Consider the following 25,424-nt stretch of genomic DNA (forward strand, 5'->3'; position numbering starts at 1 on the left):
GTTTGTAAAGTTAGGAACTGTACCCTGACTATATCTCGAATTCGCTCACAACGCAGGGGACACACCGTTGTCTTACATCAATGACGTAGAGTCTATGCTCTGCCTAAGGCTGCATAGCTCGGCATATCTCTGACCAACTTTTTCGGTGGACGGCGGAGCCAGGTTCTCCTCATAGATCGACAAATGTTCGCTTCAGGTTCGTTCAAGTCGATGTCTGCATTGCCTCCGCCTGACGCACACGAAGTCGAGACGGTCAGCATTTTACCTATCTATAGTGAAGCATGCGTTTTTGTTTACTCTATGTATTTCAGTTGTCTAAGACCGTCTCATACGTCCCCCGGACTTTATCCAATCTGTTGCTCTCCCAGCTGAGCTAATCCGGCCCTGACATCCATATCCGTTGATGTGCCGAATATGATGATTATGGGACGCTGACTTCTTAAGCTCACAAAGACAATCGCGGCTTGTTAAATACGATTTATCCTCTCGCGAGGCTACATCCAAGCCGTGTATACCGTGATCCGTGCGGAATCGACGCCCCATGAATAACCCTTCTGCGACGTGCTAAATACTGATAATTCAGATCCTGGTATGAATGTCCGCATCCACCGCCTGAGCCCTCCCGATGCGCCTTGCAGATCCCACACCGTGACGTAGCGATTGCTGCCAGGCCTCAGTCCGCGTATCTTAATAGGTCTCCGTTCGGTGGCATATGGCCATTCTTCCCCCGCTGCATCGAACAATGTTAATCTTGGATCCCTGTAGTTGACCTTCGCCGTGGCTGCAAGCGCGGCATCAGCAATCCCGCATCTGAAGATCTAAAGGACGGCGAACCTTCGAGATAAATACCCGTCTCAAACACTACCCTACGCAACGGCCGCCGAATCCTGGCCATTCGTGGCGACAATTTCATGCTGAGGTAAGGCTGATTGACAATGTTCTGCCCGACCACGACACAATCTGAACGTGTGACTGATGTTCGCAGCCAATATTCCGCAAGATCTAGGATGCATCGGACTACCTCTGCAGGTAGGTTACAGCCTTTCTCCAACGACCTCACCGTCTCAATGATGTCCCTCTCGTCCTGCGGAACGTAGCTGTCGCCGCACCCGGCACTACTAGTGTCGCTGGGCTTGGACATACTGCGTACCTTCCACCAACGTTGCTTCCGGACCCATACCATATCGGCGGAGGAAAGCCAAGGCTCGTGTGCTTCCCTAACCTCGGCGCCGCCCGTTGATAGCAAGCGCTTGACCCTAGCTGCATCGCGAAGCATGCATGCGATATGGAGCGGGGCCAGTCGATGATACTCTGGAAGAGGCTCCGGTTCGCATTCGTCCAGTAAGTAACAGTTCATCGTCATGTTCAGAACCTCGAACAGGGCCACTGCGGCGGTGTAAAGGGTGTCATTGTACTCGAAGAGATCTTCGCCCTCGATGTCACTCGCAACTGAGCTGGCGTCAGGTGTTAGTTGTTTGACTCCGTCGTATGACGACACTCCACGGGCTGTGATCCCGAAACCCATCTTGTTGAGTTTCCTACTCCCATAACGTAGACGCTCCGGACACCACCACTCGGATGTAGCCCACTCGAGATCCGATTGGCCTAGCCACGGCTCGCATATTTCGCCGACGTCGGCGCCGTTCTGCAGGAGGCATACGACCATGTCCGTACTGCGCAGCATGCACGCGACTTGGAGGGCGGTAAGTCCCAGGTTTTTCTGGTTTCTTTCATCGTGGCCTGCATCGGTCAAGAGCCGCATCGTTTCCACGAAAAGTGCATCGGGGCGCGCTACGTAGGGGACAATCATGCCCCCTGGAGAGGCGCGGATCGTCACGTCGGTTCCGCCGCTGATTTGCTGTTGTGCTTCGGGGTCGCGTCGCGTGGATGGCACATGGACAGGAAGCAGCGTCGATCGCCGTTCTCTGTCTTCTGTATGGATTTCCACCTCGCGGCGAAGCATGGCATCGAAGTCCGGGCTTCCACTGCTGTGGATGGTTGCACCGTAGTCTAACAACAGTTGGACGAGATCGTTGTTCTCTGTTCGAAGGGCGAACCAGAGGGGAGTAGTAGGAAGATAGGCTCCGCCGTGAGAGGATGGTGAGCTGGAAACGCGATCGGGATCGGCACCGGCCTGCAGCAAGTGAGCGACCATATCCCTGTCGGAGCGTGATATGGCGTTGATCAAGGGTGTGCCGTTTAGAGTGATGTCCTCGTCCAACAGTGCAGCATTCTGATCAGCAATGCTACGTGCGACGTCTGAACCGTACGAGAAAATACTCTTCAACTCCTTGTAATGATGCCTGAGCCAATTGTGCACCTTGCGCCGGTAGACTGGTTGTGCCACAAATGCTACGGCCAGCTGGCGCAGTTCCTCGTCCAATTTGTCAACCCTACGTAGATGGTCGGACCACCAGGGTGCTGCGTACAGTGCAAACGGATGCTCGTCCAGGACGGTTTCCTGTCGCCATTTCCTGTCCGAATGCTGCTCGTCGACAGTTAAGGCCGTGACAGGAGGCTCAGCAGTTCTGGGCGTATCTCCAAAGTCGTCGGCCATGAGATACGTGAGTATGAGTTTCGAAGTCTCGGAGCGCACGGCGGATAGATCGGAGACATGTGGCTTCAAGAACCTCCTTGCACGTTGACTGAACAAGACAAACTCCTACAGTTCATCAGTAGTCATTCGTACTAGATAGGCTAACACGCACTTTCACAGAGTAATGCGACAACCTGATACACCCTGTCGTTGGTTCGACGTACACCAGACTGCTGCACAGATCGAGAAGGTCGGCCGGTCGCCACAATCTTTGCCCCTGATTCAATATAGGCTTTCCCTTCTCGATCATCAGTGCTTCCAGGATCTCGTTCTCCGTGAGCGGACGCAACGTGGTGACGAGCCACATCAATGCCCGGTTAACCACCGCCAAAGCGTCATCTCCGTTTTGCTCTATTTCGATGAAGATGCGCTCGTAGGTCGGCTCTAGGCCGTGTGGGAGTGAAGATAATGCACGTTCGATGCCTCCAATCGTCCAGCCGCGCCTGCACAGCATGTCGAATTGACAGTCAACCCAACGGAACCTATTCCCGAGTCAACAGTGCAGCCCAGTTTGCGTTGAGTATATGTATGACAACATACATGCCATCTGCTTCTTTGAGCAACACATCCTTCACCCGCACCTTCGCGTCAAGAGGCAGGTCCGATAGCCGATCTCGCGTGCGTAGAGTGTCGTCGATGTATAACTCCATATCACGATAGTGATTGCGGGACTCGTCTGTAGCCTCGAGACAAATAGACAAACACCCGCAAAGGGCGTTCGCTATGTCTTCGTGCTTGCGACTGCAGAGGAGAAGCCGAACGTTTGCCGCCTCATGGAGTACAAGCCGTGACAAGCATTCGAGCAGCGCTGTCTTAGACAGAGTTGGGCATTCGTCCAGAGCATCCAGGACGATGATCACCCTGCGACCATCCGCGGCAGCCACCAGTTGCGGCTCTAGCTCAGGGATGCTGGCAGGGGGTGGCTTCTTCTCCTTCATTCTCGCGATGAGCTTAGGCACGCGAGATAGACGATTGGTACCTCCGGATTGAATCAATTGGGTGAGCAGGGCACGCAGTACTTCGACTGCGTTGGTGCTCTCTGCCTCACTGAAGTCGCAGAAGTGAAATGCCAATGCTTCGTCTCGCTCCTCGAACTTCAGGATTCCTTTGATTACCGATGCCCTACGCAATTTTCATTAGTCATGATTGCGATGGAATACACACGCAGCAACCTACGCAAGTATAGTCTTCCCGCTTCCTGCTACACAGTGAAAGTCAGTATGCCAAGAGCAAAATCCAATCAGACAAGGAAGTGCCGTACGATTGCCATTTATCCACAGGATCCCACTCTGGGATGTATACCATGACTTGAACATTGCGTGTCTGAGCACCCACTGACCGGACCCTCTGACACGCAGATTGAGCGATCGTTGATATTTTTCTTCCGAGTCTAGCGGAGATAGCCATGCGAGCAGGGATTCATACGTGTGTTCTGCGGAGTCGGAGCTTGGTCAGATAACTGAGGCGTCATGATTTTGCCTACTCACCCTCTTCGCGCCGAAGAGCCTGTACTTCCACTCGCCTTTGCTCGTCTCTCACATCATTGACGGTCTGTCGTGTCTCCTGTGTGTGCGCATGTATATGCGAAACCTGCTCGCTGGTAGTGCATGATCAGTAGGACAGTTCACGGAACGGAACACGAACGCTAGTACGAGCTGTAAGGTAGTGTTGAGCTCCGCGGTCACTTTCATCAACATTGCCTTTATCTCATCAGTCTCCCGTTCGTCCAGCGGCCACTTCATGCGCTTGAACGCTTCTCAATTTCCCCTTCCCGCTTAAGGCGTGAGTCAGCCGGTCGTCCAGAGCTTTCAAGGCCTTCAGACTCTGCTTTAGAGGGCCATTGGGGCCAAAAAAGCGCGTCAGCACACTGATGGCATGCTCTGAGAGCCGCTGCTGTTGCAGAGACTGGAATGTGTGCTCGGCGAACTTGAATGTTCCTTGTGTCGTGACCAGCTCCTCCTGTAGCTTCTGCACGGCGCGCGGGGCGTTCTTGACGGATTTGGCATAGAGAAAGAGGTTCTGCAGTGATTTAATAACGAGACCGAGGACATCGAGGCCGGCAGCAGCGGTGGAGAAGGGGTCCATCAGCCAGGCTGCGACCGATACGTAGTCCGAGAGTATATCATTCAGACATGTGCGCTTCGACTATCGGATGGCATGTCAGGTGTCTGCGGATCATGTAGAAGCTTGCGCACTTATCTGGATTCTTAACAAAACGTGTTCGGTGCTAACCGCTCCCTGATCGCGCGTCCGTCCTTGCTGGTGGCTTGCTATGACATTAGACGCGTCCCGCTAACGCGTGTAACGTACTGTAAAGATGCAATTGAGTGCACTGTGTGGCACCGTGAGATTCTCGTTCACGCACCAATGCTCGCCCCCATCCCTGCGATGAGCACTGATGCTAGTATCCAACACTACTGCTGACTTCCAGGAGCATCATCAGAGACTCAACGGGTCGCAGATTGAACGTCAGCAATCCCGTATGTGCCCCACCGCGAGATGCTCACAACGAGCAACTCACTCGTAGGATGTACGGTGTCGGAGAGAAAACGTGCGCGGCGTCGAACCACCACACACTAACGGTATCCTAGTGCGGGCGTAAGGTCGAGTCGGCGAAGGGCGATCGGGCTGGTGATGGAACGGTGAACGATGTTCTGCAGAGAGTAATGGGCCACCTGAATACTATCGAATACTCAGCTGGGCGTCTCAGCTCGACTAGCTCGACTTGAGGTACACGCGCGACCGTCGCGTCGCTCGTCTATGCCGAACCTTGCAGTGCGCGCGAGGGAGAGGGGAGAAGCGAATTAGGGGTACAATTCGATACGACTTGATTTTGATGGGGAGAGCGGGCACGCAACACGACAAGAGCGAGAAGGAACTAAGAAGTGCAGATGACAGAAGGAGACATGAGGGAGGTTGGAAAGGATGAGTGATAAGTGAAAGACGAGCGATCGTTGACAGTTCGGGAAGTAATCTTACCGAATAAGGAAAGCACGGGATGGGACACCCGCCCGGGTGACGACGTACGTTGGTTCCCCTTCCGGCTTCGAACGGCGGACCATTGTCTCGGTGCGGGTCTGGTAGCGGCGAAACGGTGCTATCGACGATCAGAACCTGGGCCCCTGTCGTGCGACACCCTGCTCGACGTCGCCCGCCTTCGCCCTACGGTCGGTCCTCCCCTTCTGCCTACCGGTTCCCCGCGAGCGCGCCAGTAGAGTACGGAGTGCAATAGCTCCAGTATTGCATCGTAAGTGTCTGTGTGCGAGATCATATAAGCTACGGCAGCCGGAAGAGCGAACAAACATAACATAAGATCAGACCCACACCGTTGAGTGATGACATAATCGCACGCTACACGTTGACCTAGCCTTCAGCCGGATTTCCCTTCCACAACGGCGGTACCTAGTACGAGGATAGCAAACATAAGGAGGATAGAAAGTGCATGAGGCGTATCAGAACGCATCTTTGAAGAATATTAGGGTGTACTGCCACTGTGCTTCAAGACGAAGTTGAGGTACTTATGGAAAGCATGCGCGCCAACACAAGACAGCTATATAGCTCGCTGCCGGATACAGTCGCCGCTCGAGTACCCTGGCCCACAACGCATGATGCTTGTCATCGCTCTGGTACACACTCCGAGACAAGAACAACAGCCAATTACCTCGTCGTGATACCCACCTCGCCGCGCGCGCGAGGACTGGTTTACGGACGAACAATCCGTGCGTCGTTAGGTGCTCACAAGCTGACGCCACCGCGTTCTGTTGAGGTACCCGCATAATGCCAGCGTGTTGTTTTTCACGCCATCCTGAGTAACGCCATATGGACGCCTGCTAGGGTTGAATGCCAGGAGACCTGAGGTGTGTGAATGGAAGAAGCGTACCGTTGGTGATTCCAAGATGGCACGTCGGTGGGCCCCAGCTCGAAGAATGGACGTAGGCCTGTCGGAGATCGTATCAACGTGTATGATGTATCGAGATCAGCGACCCCTGTGCGCAAGCGTGCCTGCCGGCCTATAGCCGCGCCAGAGCCACAGGCTTGCAAGGAGGTGGACGAGAAACCGAGGAAGTTCGTCTCACAACTCGCTAGCGTGTCCTACCCCGCAGCAGTACCAAGAGTAAACCACCTTGGGCTTGTTGCATGGTAGGGCCGTCCACTGACTTGACATATTTGGCAACTCCAAACGAGGTAGCGGGCCTCCGGACCGATAAGGTATCCATAAGACAACTGTCCTAAATCGCTACTCGTACAACAACACTCCATCTGCGCACCAGTCGATGAGACCCCCGACATTTGTAAGTACGAGCTCACGCACCAGTTAACATAAGACATCCACAGCACAGGGCGCATACTCCCAATGATCCTACTGCTCGCTGACGAAGACCGCGGCCATGCCCATACCCGACCCGATACACATACTCGTCACGAAAATTTTGCCTCCCGTCTGCTTCGCGATGTTCAGACCCGTCACAATCTGCCTCGCACCAGCTACCGAACACATCCGCAATGAGTAAAGCTGTTCTGAGCACGCATATAGAAACAAACTCGGTACGCACTGCAGCCCAGCGGGTGTCCCAACGCAATCGCGCCACCCCACACGTTCACCTTGCCAAAGTCAATTCCGAGCTCGCGCACGCAGTAGAGCGCCTGGCTCGCGAACGCCTCGTTGATCTCGAAGAAGTCGACGTCCTCCTTCGCAAGCCCCGCCTTCGCGAGCGCCTTCGGGATCGCGTAGAGCGGGCCGACGCCCATGATCCGCGGGGGCACGCCGATCGCGGCCGCGGCGACAAACTTGCCGAGAATGGGGAGCCCGAGGCGCTGCGCGACGGAGCGGCGCGCGAGGATGACCGCGGCGGCGCCGTCGGAGACTTGCGAGGCGTTGCCTGCAGAACCGATAAGCCCTCACCCGTCGTAAGAGGCTCTCGAACAGAGGTACCCACCTGCATGCGTTGACCCATCCTTCGAGAACGCAGGCTTGAGCTTCGCGAGGCTCTCCTTCGTGACGCCATCCCGGACACCGTCATCGTGGTCCACGACCGTCGTGCTCTCCTTCTCAGTCTTGGGGTCGACCCACGGCACGGTAAGGGGCACGATCTCGGGCACGAACCTGCCCTCCTTCTGCGCCTTGGCAGCCTTCTGGAAGGACAAGGCGGCGAAGGCATCCTGGTCGTCGCGCGAGACGTGGAAGTCGTGCGCGACGTTCTCAGAGGTGATGCCCATCGGGATGAGACAGTCCTCTGCCTCTTTGCAGGAGAGCACGGCCTCGGAGAAGCCGTCCGGGTTTGCGCCCGCGCCGTAGCCGAAAGTCATGGATTCGACACCGGCGGCTGTGGGAGGTGGTCAGCGGACGAAGTGCGGAAAGATGCCAGGCTGCTCAGTCTAGTCAGCACTTTGTAGGGATATGCCATTCGTTTTGCTATGGCTCCGTGAGGGTGTGTGAAGCGGTGTTGCGTATCGGAGCAACCAAGAACGGGAATTTTGTCCAGGGCGCGTACTTAGGTGCTCAGGACAGCCCATGCATACACCCTTCCTCGCCATGACCTCCCGTATTCGACTGACTAGACAAGAGCACCCCTAACTAGAGAGGAATGCCACGTACCAAGACCAATGTCAATCTGACCCGACTTGATCTGCGCTGCGATGGTGTTCGTCGCTGCCAAGCCCGACGAACACTGCCTGTTGACCGTGCTAATGGGGGTCGAGAAGGGAATAGCCGCATGTAGCGCCGCCATACGCGCCGTACCGGCGCCGCTGCCAGGCTGGAGGACATTGCCGACTGTGATGTCCTCGATGAGTGCGGGGTCGAGGCCGACCTTGGTGTATGCGGCGCGGAATACACCAGAGAGGATCTCTTCTGGGCGCGTGTCCTTGAAGCCTCCTTTCCTGCCCTAAGCGGCGGGTGAGCAGCGGGATGAGTAAGGACACAGAAGGAGACACACCTTTGTGATAGCTGAGCGGGCAGCGGAGACGATGACGACGTCGTCCGGGTTCTTTGCGAGCACATTGCTCTTGCCAGAGCCAGAGGCGGTAGAGGCGAACTGCGCAGACATGGCGACGGAGATGAGATGGAGGAGGAGAGGGAGATGGCGGGAGGACGAGAGGCGACGGTGTTTTGAGTATTATGACAAGACGCGGCCGGGGAGCGTAATCCCATGCCCGCGTCAGTCGGCCTGCCTTTCACGTGTTTTCGCCCCAACTTACCCCGCATTCCCTTTCTGCCATCCGTGTCACGAGGCACACCCGCGACAAGCTCAGAGCATCCAGAGCAAATCCATCATCGTGTCGAATGTAATGTCAATGATCGGTGGGTCCCATGCCAGTGGCATCATTCGCAAGCACTGCCGTTAAGTACTAGATAAGTTACTTAGAGCCTCGGCGGAGTGAATGCTTTTGAGTGAGACGCTCAGTGGTGAACCGGTGACTTTCCGTAAGCTCACTCTCGGAGTCCTCAGTCCTGCTCATGTGCGGCAGAGTGTGGCATGTGTATGTAGCGACCCGGGGTCCGTTGATTACTGAAGTATCGATCAGGAGCCGGAGGTGAAACCGACTGGCGATCTATGGCCATGGCTTGCTGTGTGCATGACACATGTACTATTTGTGCCGGGGCGACGCGAGAGTATACTAGCTTTGTCACGTCTTTTGCTTCAAGTTGTCCCTAGCAGAGCTGGTGGCCCTTGCGAAAATGCAGAGCGGCCCAATGAACGCACCTTGACATGTGATTCCAACCCGACGGTTCCGAAAACATGAATCACTGCATCGTACTCGGTTCGAGATACTTACCACCGTAGCGCGCTCAATTGTATGTCCCTCAGGCTGTAAGCCACGCAAGCCACGCGACCTTTGTATGCGGTGTGGCCCGCAAGAGTCCTACTTGTGCACATCCAGTGACGCCTCGACCAAAAGCGCCCGCCCCAGCCCACGCCAATATATCTGGTCAGCTTTTGGGCATGCGCCTTGCGGACGGCAGACTGGTGATACTCACCAGTGATCAGTCGCGTCACGGTAGGACGACTCGCCGAAACGTTCACAGCAGGCCGCATGCGTTGTCTTCACCACTAATAAGCCACGACGCAAATGGCAGAACCTTGACATACGTATGTAATGCCACCATTGCTCAGGAGCTCTGTGAGCAGAGCATATAGGTCAATAGGCCTGCCTTCGAGCCGCAACATATGTTAGTCTGACGGGATTTCCCAATGGGCACAGAATACAGATCTAGAATAGGCGTTGCCATTTTGACATCGGACCGTCGATTGGAGAGGATTGTAGGTCGACGTGTGCGTGCTGAGTGCTTGCTTTCCTGTCGGTTTCTAACACTTTCTACTCGTCGACTCCGTCCAGCAAATCTGTTTCAAGCGAAGAACAAGCATCAGTACAGCAGTACGCGAAAAGTGACTGAATCAGGAGAAGTAGCGCAGTACTCTGGAGGAATCACTCCCACTTCGTCCTATGATGTCCTAGATCGTTTTACGGGAGAGTGAAATACATGCTACGAGACTGGCTGCCATGGCCGACGGTAACGATCACCGTCTGCCCAGACACGACTGCCTTTGTGATATTGGACCGCTCTCCCAGCGGCGACCCGGAAACCGCTACCCGCTCTCCTAACCTCGGGAAGCCATGCTCGAGGAAATGCTTCAAGTCGACAGCGCACGTTGACCCGTCGCGGAAAACAATCACAACTAGGAAGTCATCTGCAGTCGGACTGAGGCCGCCGTATTCTACTGGACTACCCTGCACGCCGTGGCTGATCGTCTCCATCCGCCGCTGGCTACCAGTCGCGGGATCGAGGACAACTACGTAATTGAACCTGTCGCTCTTGATACCATCGCCATTGTCGTGCTGTCCGAAGGCGACGATGACGTCCAGCGCAGCGACGTACCGAATGGTGTGCACCGAACCTCCATTGGGCTTCGCGTGCCACCGGATAGTCATGGTCTCCACGTCGATGGCGTAAATCGACGTCTGGCAGGCGGACTGCGTCGCAATCACGTCACCATCCGCCTCATAGACGGCGAGCAAGAATGTCTCCTCGTCCAGAGGCGTGCTGCACGTCGGAAAGATGTCATCGCCGTCCTCGACTCCGACCTCGAGCGTGAAGCTCGCGGCTGGCTCCGGGGACTTCGGAACGTCCGCCCCACGCCAGCATAGGACCTCCATCTTGTCGCCCCATTGCTCGGTGGACGTCGCGAAGATATCGCCGTTCGGCCGGACATGGACGGGCAGCAGCACACCTCCGTTCGTGTTCCTTCGCATCTGCTCGCGAGCCTGGAGGCGTGCAGGAAGGTTGACACTACTAAGGACACCACCATCCCCCACGACGTCGCAGAGCAAGATCTTGGTAATGCCATAGGGCGGGAAGTGTTCCTTATCTTCTTCAATGTTGACCAGGATCTTGCCGTCGGCGTATAGGGGGTAGTCCTCTGCCATGGTGCCGTACAATTCGAGTTTGCGGATGAGCCGACCGTCGACGAGGCTGAAGACGAGGAGGGAAGGTGTGTTATGTTCCCGAGCGCCATCGACGATGATGATGAGGTTGCGGTCGGTGTCAAAGACGGGGTCAAGATGATACGGCATAACTAGTACGAACTGGGCGAGGGCCGCGATATGCTCGAGGTGCCCGTGCGGGCCGCCTGTCCGCCAGATGTCGACACTGGTTTTGCTGAAGATGAGCACATACGGCCCATGGACGTAGAACGCCTCTACGCTGCCCTCGGGAGTCAGGGGCTGTGGGTTGGCCAAAGACATGATGGTAGTCAGCGTGTACGTTTGGCTGAACAGAGAGCGTCAGCCTGATCATACGTGAACTTAATACAGCGTCTCACCTTCTGCGAGAATCAAGCAAGACAGATCAGTCGTAGTTAGAGGTGCGTTCGATCACTTTTGCGGCGCAGAGCAGTTATGACCTCTTGAAGAGACTATATACCTAGCCTGTATTGCACAGCCCCATTGCAGACATCTTGATCGGCGTCGTCAACAGCTGCTGCGACGTGTATGATGGATCGCACGACGTACGATGTGTTCTCTCATAACCTCTGCGAAGTACCTCCGGGAGCGCGGGCTTGAGATGACCGCCAACGACTTCCTGTAACGATTGGATGCGGGGGACTCGGTGATTGTTGGCTTCGGTTGCTTTCGATCCGAAATTGCAGTATGACGACCGATGCGGCATATAGCGAGTGCTTCATCCAGTCCTCAAGGCTTGGAAGACAGAGACGACTTTGGGTGCCAGTAAGCGATCGCAACTGTTTGGTTCTTGGGTGCGTCCTATGTCCGTTGTTGCGATTCAGCAGTAGTAAGTGCGAAACCTCTGGTCCCAGCACAATTTGTACATGTAACCTCTTGCATATGCTCCCTCCTGTGTTCGCTCCGTGACGTACGATCATGTATGTATCATCTCACTCTGCCATCCTAGTAGATCGAATTGCGAGATCTGTTCCGCGACCATAAGAGCTTAGCAGTGTGTAGAACGATATTTCTCTTGCTCGAGTCACGCTCTGACCGTCAATATGTCAGTACCGCTACATATCCGTACAGAATCCAGCGCACCTACCCACACCGCGGTCTACTCTCCCTGATATCGACATGTCTCTGAACATCCTTGGTTCAGAGATATAATCGACGAGTGAAGCGTAGTAACGGCACTGTTGTAGGTAACTGGTCAGCGGCGATCCCGAGATGGCGCGAGACAACATGATCAGCTCACGGGATACTAATCCGGCGCAGAACCCCACGATCCAACCATGGCGCAAAGAGCGCCTTGGCGTGACACTCGACTGCAGACATCATTGCACTGGCGCCCGCCGATTCAGTCTTGGTAGAGAATGCGATGTGTACGCTGTCTTCGGCGAAATGGTCGAAAATTGGGCGCGAGACAAGGGCATGGAATGCAGACATAGAATCGGGGGTGTCTTTCGATACAAGCAGTTTGTCTTGTGCATCTTGGGATGACGAGGGCGGAGTCAGCCTAATCTCGATGCGGATCCACCATAGGTACGGACTCGTAACGTCGGCTAAGATATTGCTGAGGATGCTTTCGATCCTCTGCGCGGTCGCCTCGCCAAGGTGCAGCGTCACTAATAGCTTTCCTAGTGATTTATTGTTCATTAGTTGCGGTATGACGTTCGCATCTACAACACATCGAGTCAGCGACGTCAGCTATCTGTTGTCAAAAAATCATACCGTTCTCTACGTGGCACTCCCACTCGAACTTCGATAGCCTGTTCCCGCACCGGCGCAGAACCTCCGTGGCGCCCAGAAGCAGTTCCGCAGAGTGTCCACTTGTGAGTTTAATACTCAAGTCTCGTAGTTCACTACATGCCCTCGGGGCAGCAATGAACGCCAGAAGCTGTGACGCGGCCTTCGCAGTGATGTGTTCCATGCCGAAATCCCGCAGAGAGCAATCAAGTGCAGGGACTGTTTCTCTAGGGGCCGTGCCATCCGGAAGAAGCTGCAGGTCACCAGCAAAGGAGTGGTGCGCAGTCAATCTCGACAGACGGTCAAAATGACGCAAGAATCGCCTGAGTTGCGAGAGCGAAGAGAAGAACCCCAAATCCAGTACGAGGTCTGTGACGGATGTGTACGCCGTACACATATTGAGCAGATTTCCATCGGAAGAGGGCGTGCCAAGACGTGATGCGGGAAACAACATCATTTGTTTGAGTGCGCCGGCGCGAAGCGGTTCCGTGGATTCGAGGTGGACATTGGGAGGAGGATCCCGAAAAATGACAAATAAGAGCGTCAGACGCTCGAGCTTTGCCAACGCCTTGATATTTTTCGTAGGTCAAGTGTGCTGCGAAAGCGGCAGCTCGTGAGCTCTAGGGACGTAACGCTTATGGCGGCCCGTTTGTGGAAATAATCGGATCGCACGAAATGTAATAGTACCTACGAAAAGTATAATAAATGCACGAAATGTGCAATCACGAAAAGTTTGGAACCACTCACGAAAAGTTTGGATGATCACGAAACTCGGAAGGGTACACGAAATGTATGCTCACGAAAGTCGGCTTGCATGAATCAGTGCGCGCGCAGTGTGACGCGAGTGTGATCGAGTGACCGTTTGTCACCAAGTGTGACACGTGAGTGCGTGGCCTTAGCCCGCCTCCGGCACTCAGCTTCGAATTGTAGCGGCCAAGATTTTTTAGGTACATTCAAAACACATAAAACACGCGTCTCGCGCACAGAAACATCCTGGGGAAGTCGCTCTTCCGCCACGAGTTGAATAAACTTGACATCGCACTCGCGCGCCACCGCGCCACCGCGCCGGCGCTTGTGGCTACGGCGACGTGCCCGAGCCCTCATGTGACCGTGTTCGATGTTGAACGCGTCGCGTCGGTCTGCTCGCGTCCTCGTCTGAACGTGGTTTATTGCTGGTACAAGGTAAGTACTTGATTGTAGTTGTATTCAGTAATTACTTACACATGTCTGTGGGCTTCAAGCCTTTCAAGGCTAATATCGCACACGCCTTCGGGTCGTACGACAAGCTGCTACAGCCCGCTCGTCGACTTCGTCACGCTACATCTCGCTCCCGAACGGGCAGCACGGCAAGTGGGCGATCAAGGCGCTCGAGAAGGGCAAGCACGTCCTCCTCGAGAAGGCCTTCGCCGCTAACGATGCGGAGGCGCGCCGCGTCATCGAGACCGCGCAGCGCACGTAATGGAGGCGTTCCACTGGCAGTGCCACCCCGCCGCACACGCGTTCAAGGACGTCGTGTCAAAGGTGTGTCTGCCCTCCCTTCTCTCTCCCTTATGTTTACCAGCCTGCAGCACGACAAGGTCCTGCAGACACACGCAATCATGACCTCGCCCGTCTGCTCGATCCCCGCGTCGGACATCCGCTGGCAGTTCGACCTCGCGGGCGGCGCGCTGATGGACGTGACGTACGTCCTCTCGAGCACGCGCTTCGCGCTCGACGCGGGTGCCCCCTTGTGCGTCAAGTCCGCGCACACGCGGCCGTCGCCATGGGATGAGCGTGTCGACGAGGCGATGGACACGACGCTCGTGTACCGTGAGGGCTCCGCGGAGGGCGCAGAGGGTGAGTACAACGTCGAGGCGACGGTGTATGCGGATATGCGCCGCGCGAACGTCGCCGGGCTCGTTCCGCGCGTGTGGGAGCTCCCTACGATCGAGGTCGAGACGGAGCGTGCACTCGTGACGCTCTATAACTTCACGATGCCCCACCGCGTAGTACGTGCCCCGCTCGTCTGAGAGAGGGTCCCGGCGCTGACGGCTATGGCACTAACAGCTGTACCACTACATCGCGACAAAGGACAAGGCGACGGGCGAGACGCGGTACGAGACGCACTACCTTGAAGTACTCCGGGAAGAGCATCAGTAGAAGTCCGATTTTGCTAACCGTTGCTAACCGTTGCTGACACGCTGACGGATGCTAACGCTAAAGCGTTACAAACCGTCAGCGTGTCACTCAATGCTCACATCCGTCAGTCGTTAGCAAAATTCTGCTAACGGCTTGTGACGGCTGCTGACAGTGTTACTGAGGTCTGACGGAATTTTCGTGTACCAGGGCTTGCATGTCTACGAACCATAGCATAACCATATTGTACATGATATCTCAGGCTAGCTGTCTACTTAGTGCTGTCTTTGAGCTTCCGCTTCAGGCTCGCATCGAAGAACATCACCGCCAGTGTTGGCGGTGAACCGCAGGTTTACCTACCGCGGGGTTACTTTTGGGGGTTGGCGCGTCTACACCTGCCCCCGCCGTTCTCTCGCCCTCCTCCCCATTTGTCCGCTCGCGCTCGCGCGTTCCGACCCTCCCCGCCCACTCCCTCTCGCGCCCGCCCGTTTTTGCCGCGTCCCGGCCCTGCCCACCGCTGATGACCCGTTCGTGCGCCCGTTCTTCCATCACGCACGCGCGGTCCGTTTGTCGGTCGCGTTTGCGTACTGGGCATTCGCCCGACGCGCTCGTCATCGCCATGCGAGTCGTCGTCGCCTGCGTGTGCCCGCCTGCCTGCGTGTGCATTCGTCGGCCACGTTTGCGTGGTAGGCATTCGCCTTCCGCGCTCGCAGTCGGCGTGTTTTGCGCGCGCCCCAGCCCTCCCCAACGTCGCCGTCGCCGGTCTTTTGCTCACGCACGTGGGGTCCGTTCGTCGGCCGTGCTTGCGTGCTGGGCATTCGCCCAGTGCACTCGCAGTCGGCGTGTGTGCCATCGCCCGTAGCTTGCCCGTGTTCCGCGCGGCGGGGGTACACTTTTCGGTTGCACTCCGACCATGCTGGGTCTTTGTCCGGTGTACCCGTGGTCGCTGGTGCTCATGTTGTATCTGTCGGCTATGTTTGCACGTGCAGCATTTGCCCGCGTGCTCGTCATCGCCGTGTGCTCGCGTGTCATCGCGCTCGAGACTGGAGGGCAGGGCTTGTACTCACCTGTCCTCGCCCTACAGCTAGCCCCATCGCCTTGTGGCGCTTCCGAACGCCCTTCTTGCAGGCCGCGGTGGTATTTGCACCGGTGTGGAGGATGACACGCCTTGCACGACGGGTCTGCACGCGCACACACCACACCAGGCAGCGTCTTTACCCTATGATGAATGGGTAGCGGACGTGGTGGAATAACCCATTCCATCTAGCCAGCCAATGCCGGCCGATGTCACCTGTGGACGGTGGTTCGCCTCCACGGCCATTGGCGGTGCATTCCGTCTCACACCGCTGGACGGTAGCGGGACGCCGGTTGGCGGCGGTGGCCGCCTATAATGATGTAGGCCGTGTATGATGGTGGTGGCTATCTACCATTACGGCATTGGGGCCAGCAGATGGTAGGCCCAGCTATTGGGATTGGCGAGCTGATGATCATCTCGGGTTCATGAGGGGTGCACTGACCTCTGCTATGTTGCCGAAGGGTATCGAATGTTCAAGATTTAGAATGGCTTTCAAAGGCGAGGATCGCCTCGGGTATATATAAGAGCGCTGTAACATTCGCGGATGACAAGGTTTGTGTACCCTCATTGCATGCACTCCGTCTCTTGTCTAGGCGTGTAACGGCCTCAGCAGGCCAATCGTCTTCCAATTTTGAAGAGATTGGCCTGTTCAGGCTGTTATATGCGAGCACCGTCTACACTCCCCTCTCGTCTCGTCTCGTCTCTTTCTCCGTCTCTGAATGAGTGGAGGGCAATACCGTCCCTGCATCCATTCAATTTTCCTGGACGTCATCCAGGAGAGAAGAGACCGGGTAAATTTAGTCACGGATGACTCGTCGAAGAATTTCTACACTTGCATGAGGCAGCCTCGCACAAGCCGTTGTGCCAATTCCAGCCGTCCGCGACAGGGACGGATGTAATCCACTCACCATTGGAGCGACTTGTTTGCAACAGACGGTGGACGGCGACTGCAGGTGGATGTGGGTTTTCGACATAGCAAACTGGGCAGGGCCCTTGTACAATAATTGCAGGCGATGGAAGTACATGTACAGTGCTACGTCAGGAACCTTCGTCACGCTGGCCCACCTCTTCCGTTCCAATAGTCGGATGCCGCTTCGGTATTGTCAAAGTTTTCAGACGGCTCCCATGTCGTGTCGTCCCAACCCGTCCATCGAATCTCATAAAGAAGCGAAGTACCTACGTATCCATGACTGACGATTGCCTCGAACTCATACTGCTCGACGCCGTTGACGGTTGCAATCGGCCCTTGGTTTTGCTGGGGTGGACCGTCCTCAAAGGCGGTGCTCTCCATAATCCATACACCTGACTGCAGGTCAGCAGAGGTGTGAAGAAGCGTCAGAAGCATACCTTGGCCTGTCGCACTGAATGTAAGGCCTTGAATCCAGGCGCCGTCGCTCAGCTGAGCCTGAAAGGCCAAATGATGAGCGGTCTTAGACGGTATCAGAGAAGCGGCTTACCATGAAACGACGCGGCTTGCGAGGGCGAAGCGAGAGGAGGCGTTCCAGGTTGCATCCGCGTTTGAGCCGGCGGGCAAGGGCGGGATCGATTGCCATGGGTCCACGTTGCGGCAAAGCCATTGGAGTCGGTGCGCGCAGTGGTGCTCGACGCCGCCTCCGACGCATTGGCTGTGCAGGCACTGCGTCGGGCTGTGCAGCCACTGCGTTCCGTCGAGGCAGAGGCGCGATGGCAATGTGTGGTCGGTCCGGAGGGGGCCAAAGATCGTCGGGGACGAGAGGCGGATTTGAACCGCTTGAGCTAGGGCCCGGGATAGGCGGATTCTCTATGTTTCGTCGTCGGAGGGGGTGGACGGTGATGGTCGGGCGGTTGGGAGGAGGTGACGCCCTCTCTGCGGAAACAGATGGAGTCGCACTGTGCTGGTCTGGGGACGCTGGTTGGTTCCCCGCGTTGCGTCGACGCAGCGGGGTGATCGCGATTGTCGGTCGGTCCGGAGGTGGCCATAGCGCCTCTGAGGGAAAAGGCGGAGGCGGTGGAAGAACGGGATTGCGTCGACGGAGAGGCGAAACGACAATGGACGGTCGATCGGCGGCCGGCCATGCGGGGGCGTCTATTGGATGGGCCGGTTGCCGATGCACTCGCCGAAGAGGCGAGATATTGATAGACGGACGAATCGCAGCGAGAGGTGGCAGCGACTCGGACGCAGCCGGGCGAGACGGTGCAGCTGCGGGACCAGCACGCCGCCTCGCTGGGGCCTCTTTAGCGATTCCGCTGCGAAGTCAGTCGAGCAGCTCACCAGACTTGGCCCGTTGCCGTTCAGTGATTGGTCGGCTGGGTGGCATAGACTGCAGCATTGAGGTCAGTGTATCGAAGTCAGTGGAACCGGACTGATGCGATAGAAGCGAAAGACTGACCGGCTTGAGCACGGCAATAGAAGCGAAAGACTGACTGAGGCGACCGGCGGGGAGATGGTTGCAATTCAAGGTCAAGTTGAAGTTGCAAGCGGATTGTCCAGGTCCTGCAAAGGTGGCGTGGGAGCTAGTCACGTGAGTAGATCTGCATAAAATGCCAAGTCCGCCTGCTCTTCTCTTCTCTTTCGTCTATGCCCTCCACCCAATTCAAAAATCCCACAATCACCTTCAACATTTCTAGCCTCTCACTTGCTCGATCACTTGCTCGACATGCCTGCTCACGCCGCCGCCCCCACTGCTCCGTCCGACGTGCCTGGCAAGGGCATCAGCAAGGAGGAGGTTTTGGACGTCGCTGGACGGATCGCCGCCGCTCTGGATGCCCCGGGGCCGGAACGGCCCGCTGCGCAGATGGCGCTCATGACTTTCATTGCACGTAATCGATCTGTCATCCAGATCTATTGACTAATGATCGACTCCAGGAGAGCTATTGGACTAAGGTGGCTGCGTCGGCCGACGACGGCACCCTCTCGGTTCCGCCTCTTATGGCGTCCGCCTATGAGCAGCTCGGCAACCAGCAAGTCGGCTTTCGCATGTCCAACATTCGCGCCGATGACCCGCTCATTGGCGAGGTTATCGACCGGGATTTCATCGTCGACGTCGACTACGGGCAACAGGCAGCCAGAGCGGTGGGATGGTGGAGACGAGGTGCGTTGGAGACGAAGGGCGCGGTCATCTGCTGACTCCATTCAGGTGCAGAGGCATCCAAAGGCGGCCCTTCGTCGGCCGCTCCAACCGCCTCTTCGTCAGCGGCGGCAGGGAGAAGCGACGCGGCCGAGGGTAAGTGCATCCGCGTTGCACCCAGACGAAGCTGACATTTCACAGAGACGATGCCGCCCTCTGCAGTAGAGAAGGGCAAGAAGCGCGTATTCGCTGCGGACGGCGTGACCGCCACCGCCTTGAAGCGAATCCGGACGGAGAAGAAAAAGCCGCCGCCGAAGTCCAAGGCGTACGTAGAAACGTCTGAAGACGACCAGCCGCTGCAAAAGGCGGTCGGCGCGGGGCCCTCCAAGGCATCCATGCAAGCAGCGGCGGCGGCGAGGGCGGCAGGCAGGGCGGCTCAGGACCGGGCAGCGGCGGCGAAGGCGGCGGCGGCGGCGGAGCGTGCGAAGGCGACTAAGCTGGCTGAAGACCAGGCGGCAGAGGCTGCAGAGGCTGCACTCGCCAAGTCGAAGATGGCCAGTGGTGGCAAGCCTGCAGAGCAAAAGACGGCGCGGCCCCAGGCAGCAGGTGAGAAAGGCGCGCAGCAAGAGACGGCAAGCCCGTCGAAGAAAAAAGCCGACCGCACCAAGGCAGGCGGAAAGACGGTCGATGGTCCCCCACCAGAGGCGGTAGAAGATGACGACGACCTCGTGGAGGTCCTCGCTACGGTGAGTGACGATCATATCTGTTGGCAGGCTGTCTGACTGCTTCAGCCTCTGCCATGCGACTCGTGCCGCCATGCGAGGCAAAAGTGCGAGTACCCGGTCAACCCGAAGACCGGCACCACGGCGGGCCGCTGCGGCTTTTGCTCGAAGGACAAGGGCTTCTGCAGCCTCTGCCCACGCAACTTCAAAGGACTTCCGGCCAAGAACGCAGGTGCCGGAAAGATGGCGAGCCTTTGGCGGGAATGGGTCCACAAGCGGATTCGTGCCGGCCTGCCCTACTCGGAGCTCGCCTTCTACGACGACCGCCTCAAAACCGCCGAAAACGTCCACGGCTTCCTGGTCGACCTCGACACTTGGGACGGCCAGAAGGCGCACGTAGACCCCAAGGTGCTGGCCTGGGTCGAGCAGAGACAGCAGGCGATCCGCAAGGGTAAGCGCGTCCCCGCGCTCAAACTGCCCAAGCAGAAGACGATCCTCGTCTCGGACGACGACGGCGAAAAGGCAGAGCAGGGCAAGGCCGCAGTCGCACCACCGGCAGCTCCCGCCCACGACAGTGACGTCGAGATCGTGGAGGCGACGCAGGTGGATCCGCCACAAGAGTCCGGTGCGGGCGAAGAAGAGGAGGAGGCCGAGGACGAAGAAGCGGACGAGGAAGACGACGACGACGACGAGGAAGACGCGGATGGCATGCAAGTCGACGTCGACAGCATGCAGGTAGACGGTCCCCAGGTCAGCCACTCTTTCCCCATCTACCCACCACACTGACTGGAAAGGCACCCCCGTCTTTTCTGGAATTCCAGGCACTCGACGCGCAGGACGGACCCATCGGAGAGACGGCCCCCTCGTCTCTTGAAGTCCCAGCTCCCTCCGTGAGTCACGACGAGTGCAACAAGATGCTCGAATCTCTCGCCCGCCAGCTCCAGGACGAGAGGCAGGAGCGGATGGCCCTGGCAGCCCGGCTGGAGAAGTTGGAGCGGGCTGCGGAAGAGAGGTGGCCTTTCGCCCAGCTGCAGACCCTCCAGCGCGTCACGGAGCGCCTCGAAGACCTCGAGCAGAACGTGTGCGAAAAGGCGGAGGAGATCGAGAGCCTCAATCTCAATCAAAGGGAGATAAGAGGCCACATCGGCTCGGTCAGCAAAATGAGCACCAACCTCGACATTGCCAAGAACGGTGTCCAGGCCGCCATGGATGCCACCCTTCGCCGCGTCACAGACGTCGAGGAAAGGCTCCTGGGCAAGATTGACGAGCTCCACCTCAGGCTCGAGGCTCAGGCCCACCACCTCAAGGTCGAGGCTGAGGACGAACCGGTCGATCTTCAAATCGTCCCGCCGCCGTCCCCACCACGTCCGGTGCCTGAGGCTGGAGACGACCTGGTGGCTGCCATGCCGGCCCTCTCACTCCGGCGCCTTCCCCGCCGCGCGGAGGTTGTCGCTCGCCATAAGCCCCTCTCGCCAGTTCAGGAAGAGCCGGATCGGAGGGTTGGCCCCACCAGGGAGTTCCGGCTCAATCCCGTCAATCCCGCCCCACCCGTCCCGCCGCGGTTCTTCCGTTCTCCCGCCCCGCCTGCCCCCCCTGCCCCGCCCATTCCGTTTGGTACGTCCTTCCGTGCGCTGGGTCGCTACGACACTCCGGCGGCCAGCGAGACGCGATCCCCAGGGCAGATCTCGTCTGGCTCTGAGGCTGCAGACGAAGGATCGGACGTTGACATGGACGAAGGTCTTGACCCATCCGAGTGAGCCCGTGGCGCCGCCTGTATTGTAGTACCGTCGCAATCATATTGGAATGTCATGTACCGTCTTTTCTATTGCAAGCAAAGGTTCGACTCGGGTGCTTTTCAAGCAGGCAGGAATTCCATTGCACAAGAAATGTCAAACTGGCTGCTTTGACAAATGTACGTGCTACTCGTGCAATTTCCCCAGGTTGATTTTCCTCTGACGCTCCCGCGCTTGCTGCCCCCCTCTGCTAAGGCGTTGAGACCGTCTAGACGGCTCCGCCAATGCTCCCATGCCTGGCTGCACTGGAATGGGTGCTGGAGGCTGAACTGGAGGCATGGGAGGCAGCGGCAGAGGTGCTGGCACCGCAAGAGGCGGTGGCGGCATTACCTCAGATGAAGTGGTCGGCGCTGAGGATTTGGCCTGCGGTTCCGTCTCATCAACGTGTCTTCGCTTCTTCATGGAGGGCGTCGCTTCTTCGCTACCGTCTCTATCTTCTGCACGTCTCTTGTGGTCGCGAGACGAACCACTCGTGCCCTGGTTCTCATTGAGGGCAGCATCTTCGCTTGGGACGGCGATCGTCTCCACGGGCAACTCCGTCTCTTCCGTCTCCACCTGAGTCCTTCCGGCTGCTTTCGTCTCTACGGTGAGCGACTCCATTTGTGGGCTTGGTGTGGTCGTCTCTTTGCGAACGTTGCCCGGTTGAGACGGCCCAGCCGCTTCGTCTGGCAGTCGATCGCGGTCTCCGTTTGTCTGTTGGATCCCCAGTCTGGTATGACCCTCGCTCGGCGCTGACACCAAAGAAAGCCCATGAGGCACCGTCTCTGACAGTTCGTGCCGAATGTTCGTCTGTTTGATCACCGATGCCCCGCTACCTTCCGCCTGCTCCGCTTCTGGCAGTCTGTGCTGAATGTTCGTCTGTTTGATCGTCGATGCCTGGTCTAGGTGCACCGAGGGCTGGAGGGATGAGCTGCCCTCGCCCTTTGAGGCACGGGCATCTGCAGCCCGGCGCAATCGCTTCAGCTTCAGAGTGGGTCTGCAAGGTATGTCTTCTCCGTCCCACATCTGGATGGGGTCGGGAGTCTGCTCCACCGATCTTGACTGAGAGACTGGCGAAGGCGGAGTCCAGTTAGGCGCAGCTGAGGCTGAAGGGCCGGAAGGTGGGTGGTCAAGGATTAATAAGCGGGAAATGGGATGGATTGCGTCGAGCAGCTGCTCCGCTGTACTGTGGAAGTCTAGCAGGGTGTTTTGCACGTAGACTGGGACATGGGCAGGCGGTGGCTCGTCTGGATCATTGGCAAATTGGCTGTTGTGAAGGTCACGCAAAGCGAGGCCTACCGCCAGGAGTGCTTGCTCGACATGCTTGAGACTGGCATGATTGTTCCGTTTCCATGGCTCGGTTTGAAGGAATTGGATAAGCCGCGACAGGCCATCCACAGTAGCATGAGGAAGTTCAGGAAGAGACGGTGATGTCCACCCCCAGTCGGCCCAGGGCGCAACAGTGATGGACGATGGCTTGAAAGCTGAGACTCCACCGCCCATGGAGGCACGGATGTATTCGGTAACGACGGCCTTGTAGCGCGAGTCGCTGGACAGAGACGCCAGGAACAGTGATCGTTTCCGTCCCCGGGAGACGTCTTTTGGACATTTGGCCGCAAAGTCGACCAGCATCTCCTGGCCGGCCTGAAAAGCCTGCTCCGGCATCTCAAGTACGCTCTCGTCACTCCCGCTGTGCTGACCGCTCTCGTCGCTTTCTTCGACCTCGCTTGATGGAACAGACTCATCCTCTGAGACCGACGGAGATTCTTCGGAAGACTCGTCTTCAATGGTGACCCGTCTCTTGCCCTTCGCCTTTGTAGACGCAGCCTTGCGGGCCTTCGCTTTAGGGGGCGGTTTGGATGTAGCTGCCGCACTCTTTTTCGGTTTCCGTTTGCGAGCCGCTTTTGATGACGCTGTTTGACAGTCAAAATGGGCAGTCGAGACGCATGCCCTGCATACCTTTGCGATCTTGCTCTTTGCTTGCGGCCTCCGTAGAAGCGGGACTTGCAGGCCCCTCTGCGTTGAACTGCAGTCTCTGGGCGTCGCGCCGTCTCTCCGCCTCCCGAGTTGGTTTCCCGTCGGTCCACTGTTGGAAATATTCGTCATACATGGCACTGGTCAGGTCGCCAGTGCGGTCGATGAAGCTGTGAAACTGGAACGCCTTCACTCCGTCGGGCCCATCCTGTCCAGTCCTCCAATGCCGGCAGAGGGCAATCATCTGCTCCCGTCTCATATGCGATGGATCGGCAAATCCGACGTCGGGCAACCACATCTCCTCACTGAGGCACGTAGCTCGAGTCTGTAGAGCTTTCCAGGGTATACGCGAAACCGTTCCATTGCTGGCAGCCACTGTGGAAACATTAAGCACCACAGATCAAGAGAAACCAGAGTCGCTTACAGTACTGCCTGGTAAGGAACTCCCTCACAATGGCGGCCCATTTCTGAACAACCCCGCTGGCGGCCAGTGAGTCGAGCTCGTCACCACTGAGCATCAGTGGCAGACCGGTCTCTTCGTCTATGGAAAGAAGCGGTCCGAAGTCCGTCTTCTTTTGGGCTTTGCTGGGTTTGCCAGCTTTCCCAGTCCCGTCCACCACCATTGCTTTTTTCTGCAGCTGGGTCGTCGACCACTCTCCGAACTCGTCCCATAGAGATGACCAGAGTTTGTTTTTCATGACACCGTCGGAGAAATTGGACGACGCTCCATGCTCCCCTTGATGGTCGATTCTAGACGACAGATCAGATACCGTCTGTTCGGCATGACGCATCACCTACAATCCGACTACAGGGCCCTCGTCTGTTGTCTGTGCTGCATACATCACCACGCAATATGCACCGTTCTCAATTAGCGCCTTCCGCTCAAAGCTCCGGCACAAAACCCCCAGGGAATTGCTCAATGACCTGGCTCCGTTCAGTCTGAATGAACGTGGAGAAGCGACGAAGAAACGTACTGGGCAGGAAGAACACGGGGCGCTATCTTACATCCGTCAGCATTCACCAAGGCCCGCAGCTCCTTCCCCTTCGCTTTATACTCCTTTCGTACTTCTTCATCCTCGTCTCCCCACAGGTCCCACCACGTGCGGTTAAACCTGTTCAACGGGTCGCTAGTACCGTCTGCATAGGCCTCCCTTCGGACCTCCTCCATGTGCTCATCAAGCCACAAGTCGCACCCCCGTATCGTCCCTTTCATGACGCCTGTTTGCTTCGTCTTTTCCTTGCGTATAGAGCAACGATCCACTAGCCACTTCCGAACAGCCTGGAGGAAACATGAGCCCACCCCACGATGATTCGGCCAATGCGACCGACCGTCGTCCTAGCTTCTGGGGTGAGACCTTCCAGTTGTCCCAGCGCCACCTGCTCCAAGAGGCCCAAGGTGGCTGCAACGACTTCGTCTCGCTTCGCCCCTGCAGTCTCGCGGAATCGCTTGACGGATCCTTCCAAAATTTTGGTCTGTGCATCATCCCAGGGAGCCATTTGTGCAGAGGAGGGGGTCGAGTTGCTGGTTGCGTGCAAAGGGGGCCAGCGCACACAGCGCCAAAAGAGGGCGCTGCCGTTGCCATCACCAGGAAATGCGCATGTAATGTCTTTCCACTTAGCCGACCCGCTCCCGTTTGAGTCAGGCTCCGTGAGATGTCTGAGCTAACCCATTTTGGCCATCCGACATCAGGAAACTCAGCCGATCGGTCTTCCATTGGTCTTCGATCGCGCATGGGAACGTCGGCATTCTATGACTCCCTTCACTAAGCGCGTCATTATGACTGGATCTCAGATCACACACACGATCGGAAAGGCAATCTGGCCGATCTAAAGTAGCCTCCGTGCTGAGAGAAGCTTTTGCTCTTTGCTCTCAACCACCACCGTCGTCAGAATTAGCAGTCCCATACAAGCCCATCTCAATGGAACACC

The 25,424-nt window shown here is 57.1% G+C and overlaps 9 protein-coding genes across 9 annotated transcripts; 2 read left to right on the forward strand and 7 right to left on the reverse strand.

Moving 5' to 3' along the window:
- Positions 1 to 401: 401 nt before the first annotated feature.
- On the reverse strand, positions 402 to 4,183 carry C8Q71DRAFT_486333 (uncharacterized protein). Its single transcript, XM_047918857.1, has 7 exons — positions 4,084 to 4,183; positions 3,858 to 4,028; positions 3,773 to 3,797; positions 3,137 to 3,718; positions 2,709 to 3,078; positions 835 to 2,662; positions 402 to 781 (listed from the first exon to the last, which is right to left on the reverse strand). Exons 2-7 carry the CDS (start codon positions 3,910 to 3,912, stop codon positions 495 to 497), a joined length of 3,147 nt encoding a protein of 1,048 aa, XP_047781973.1. The 5' UTR covers positions 3,913 to 4,028; positions 4,084 to 4,183; the 3' UTR covers positions 402 to 494.
- A 183-nt stretch (positions 4,184 to 4,366) lies between these two features.
- C8Q71DRAFT_746932 (uncharacterized protein) lies at positions 4,367 to 5,042 on the reverse strand (the record flags this gene model as incomplete). The annotated part of the gene is made up of 2 exons (XM_047923094.1): positions 4,963 to 5,042; positions 4,367 to 4,681 (listed from the first exon to the last, which is right to left on the reverse strand). A coding segment is annotated over exon 2 (315 nt), but the record flags the coding sequence as incomplete, so codon positions are not given.
- A 1,914-nt stretch (positions 5,043 to 6,956) lies between these two features.
- Positions 6,957 to 9,158, reverse strand: C8Q71DRAFT_795399 (thiolase; the record flags this gene model as incomplete). The annotated part of the gene is made up of 6 exons (XM_047925607.1): positions 6,957 to 7,081; positions 7,150 to 7,476; positions 7,534 to 7,920; positions 8,193 to 8,481; positions 8,533 to 8,631; positions 9,138 to 9,158. 6 exons carry the CDS (start codon positions 9,156 to 9,158, stop codon positions 6,957 to 6,959), a joined length of 1,248 nt encoding a protein of 415 aa, XP_047781975.1.
- A 681-nt stretch (positions 9,159 to 9,839) lies between these two features.
- Positions 9,840 to 11,541, reverse strand: C8Q71DRAFT_486425 (uncharacterized protein). The gene is made up of 2 exons (XM_047918858.1): positions 11,419 to 11,541; positions 9,840 to 11,366 (listed from the first exon to the last, which is right to left on the reverse strand). Exon 2 carries the CDS (start codon positions 11,339 to 11,341, stop codon positions 10,061 to 10,063), a length of 1,281 nt encoding a protein of 426 aa, XP_047781976.1. The 5' UTR covers positions 11,342 to 11,366; positions 11,419 to 11,541; the 3' UTR covers positions 9,840 to 10,060.
- Positions 11,542 to 12,037: 496 nt separating this feature from the next.
- C8Q71DRAFT_486439 (uncharacterized protein) lies at positions 12,038 to 13,580 on the reverse strand. Its single transcript, XM_047918859.1, has 4 exons — positions 12,776 to 13,580; positions 12,300 to 12,723; positions 12,143 to 12,237; positions 12,038 to 12,090 (listed from the first exon to the last, which is right to left on the reverse strand). The coding sequence occupies exons 1-3, from the start codon at positions 13,245 to 13,247 to the stop codon at positions 12,159 to 12,161; spliced, it is 975 nt and encodes a 324-aa protein (XP_047781977.1). The 5' UTR covers positions 13,248 to 13,580; the 3' UTR covers positions 12,038 to 12,090; positions 12,143 to 12,158.
- C8Q71DRAFT_722014 (uncharacterized protein) lies at positions 13,549 to 14,929 on the forward strand (the record flags this gene model as incomplete). The annotated part of the gene is made up of 5 exons (XM_047921503.1): positions 13,549 to 13,580; positions 13,777 to 13,972; positions 14,133 to 14,245; positions 14,352 to 14,778; positions 14,837 to 14,929. The coding sequence occupies 5 exons, from the start codon at positions 13,549 to 13,551 to the stop codon at positions 14,927 to 14,929; spliced, it is 861 nt and encodes a 286-aa protein (XP_047781978.1).
- A 2,102-nt stretch (positions 14,930 to 17,031) lies between these two features.
- Positions 17,032 to 18,277, reverse strand: C8Q71DRAFT_855611 (uncharacterized protein; the record flags this gene model as incomplete). The annotated part of the gene is made up of 4 exons (XM_047927194.1): positions 17,032 to 17,282; positions 17,328 to 17,385; positions 17,438 to 18,183; positions 18,232 to 18,277. The coding sequence occupies 4 exons, from the start codon at positions 18,275 to 18,277 to the stop codon at positions 17,032 to 17,034; spliced, it is 1,101 nt and encodes a 366-aa protein (XP_047781979.1).
- A 339-nt stretch (positions 18,278 to 18,616) lies between these two features.
- On the forward strand, positions 18,617 to 21,506 carry C8Q71DRAFT_722016 (uncharacterized protein; the record flags this gene model as incomplete). The annotated part of the gene is made up of 6 exons (XM_047921504.1): positions 18,617 to 18,779; positions 18,800 to 19,051; positions 19,097 to 19,183; positions 19,229 to 19,773; positions 19,819 to 20,499; positions 20,571 to 21,506. 6 exons carry the CDS (start codon positions 18,617 to 18,619, stop codon positions 21,504 to 21,506), a joined length of 2,664 nt encoding a protein of 887 aa, XP_047781980.1.
- Positions 21,507 to 21,668: 162 nt separating this feature from the next.
- Positions 21,669 to 24,992, reverse strand: C8Q71DRAFT_855613 (uncharacterized protein; the record flags this gene model as incomplete). The annotated part of the gene is made up of 6 exons (XM_047927195.1): positions 21,669 to 23,434; positions 23,481 to 23,870; positions 23,920 to 24,245; positions 24,294 to 24,419; positions 24,470 to 24,774; positions 24,825 to 24,992. The coding sequence occupies 6 exons, from the start codon at positions 24,990 to 24,992 to the stop codon at positions 21,669 to 21,671; spliced, it is 3,081 nt and encodes a 1,026-aa protein (XP_047781981.1).
- Between the last annotated feature and the right edge of the window lie 432 nt (positions 24,993 to 25,424).

This window comes from Rhodofomes roseus (assembly GCF_022264815.1).
Source record: "Rhodofomes roseus strain CIRM-BRFM 1785 chromosome Unknown C8Q71scaffold_5, whole genome shotgun sequence".
NCBI classification, from domain to species: domain Eukaryota; kingdom Fungi; phylum Basidiomycota; class Agaricomycetes; order Polyporales; family Fomitopsidaceae; genus Rhodofomes; species Rhodofomes roseus.

Bases quoted from the DNA above. Each gene is read 5' to 3' on its own strand.
- C8Q71DRAFT_486333 (XM_047918857.1), bottom strand. From the start codon at position 3,912: ATGTTCAAGTCATGGTATACATCCCAGAGTGGGATCCTGTGGATAAAT. The intron at 2,663-2,708 runs GTGCGTGTTAGC...GATGAACTGTAG, and splicing joins TGTCGCATTACTCTGTGAAA to GAGTTTGTCTTGTTCAGTCA. The intron at 782-834 runs GTTCGCCGTCCT...CCGCGCTTGCAG, and splicing joins GACGGGTATTTATCTCGAAG to CCACGGCGAAGGTCAACTAC.
- C8Q71DRAFT_486425 (XM_047918858.1), bottom strand. From the start codon at position 11,341: ATGTCTTTGGCCAACCCACAGCCCCTGACTCCCGAGGGCAGCGTAGAG.
- C8Q71DRAFT_486439 (XM_047918859.1), bottom strand. From the start codon at position 13,247: ATGATGTTGTTTCCCGCATCACGTCTTGGCACGCCCTCTTCCGATGGA. The intron at 12,724-12,775 runs GTATGATTTTTT...GATGTGTTGTAG, and splicing joins GGAGTGCCACGTAGAGAACG to ATGCGAACGTCATACCGCAA. The intron at 12,238-12,299 runs GTGAGCTGATCA...TACCTACAACAG, and splicing joins CTGCGCCGGATTAGTATCCC to TGCCGTTACTACGCTTCACT.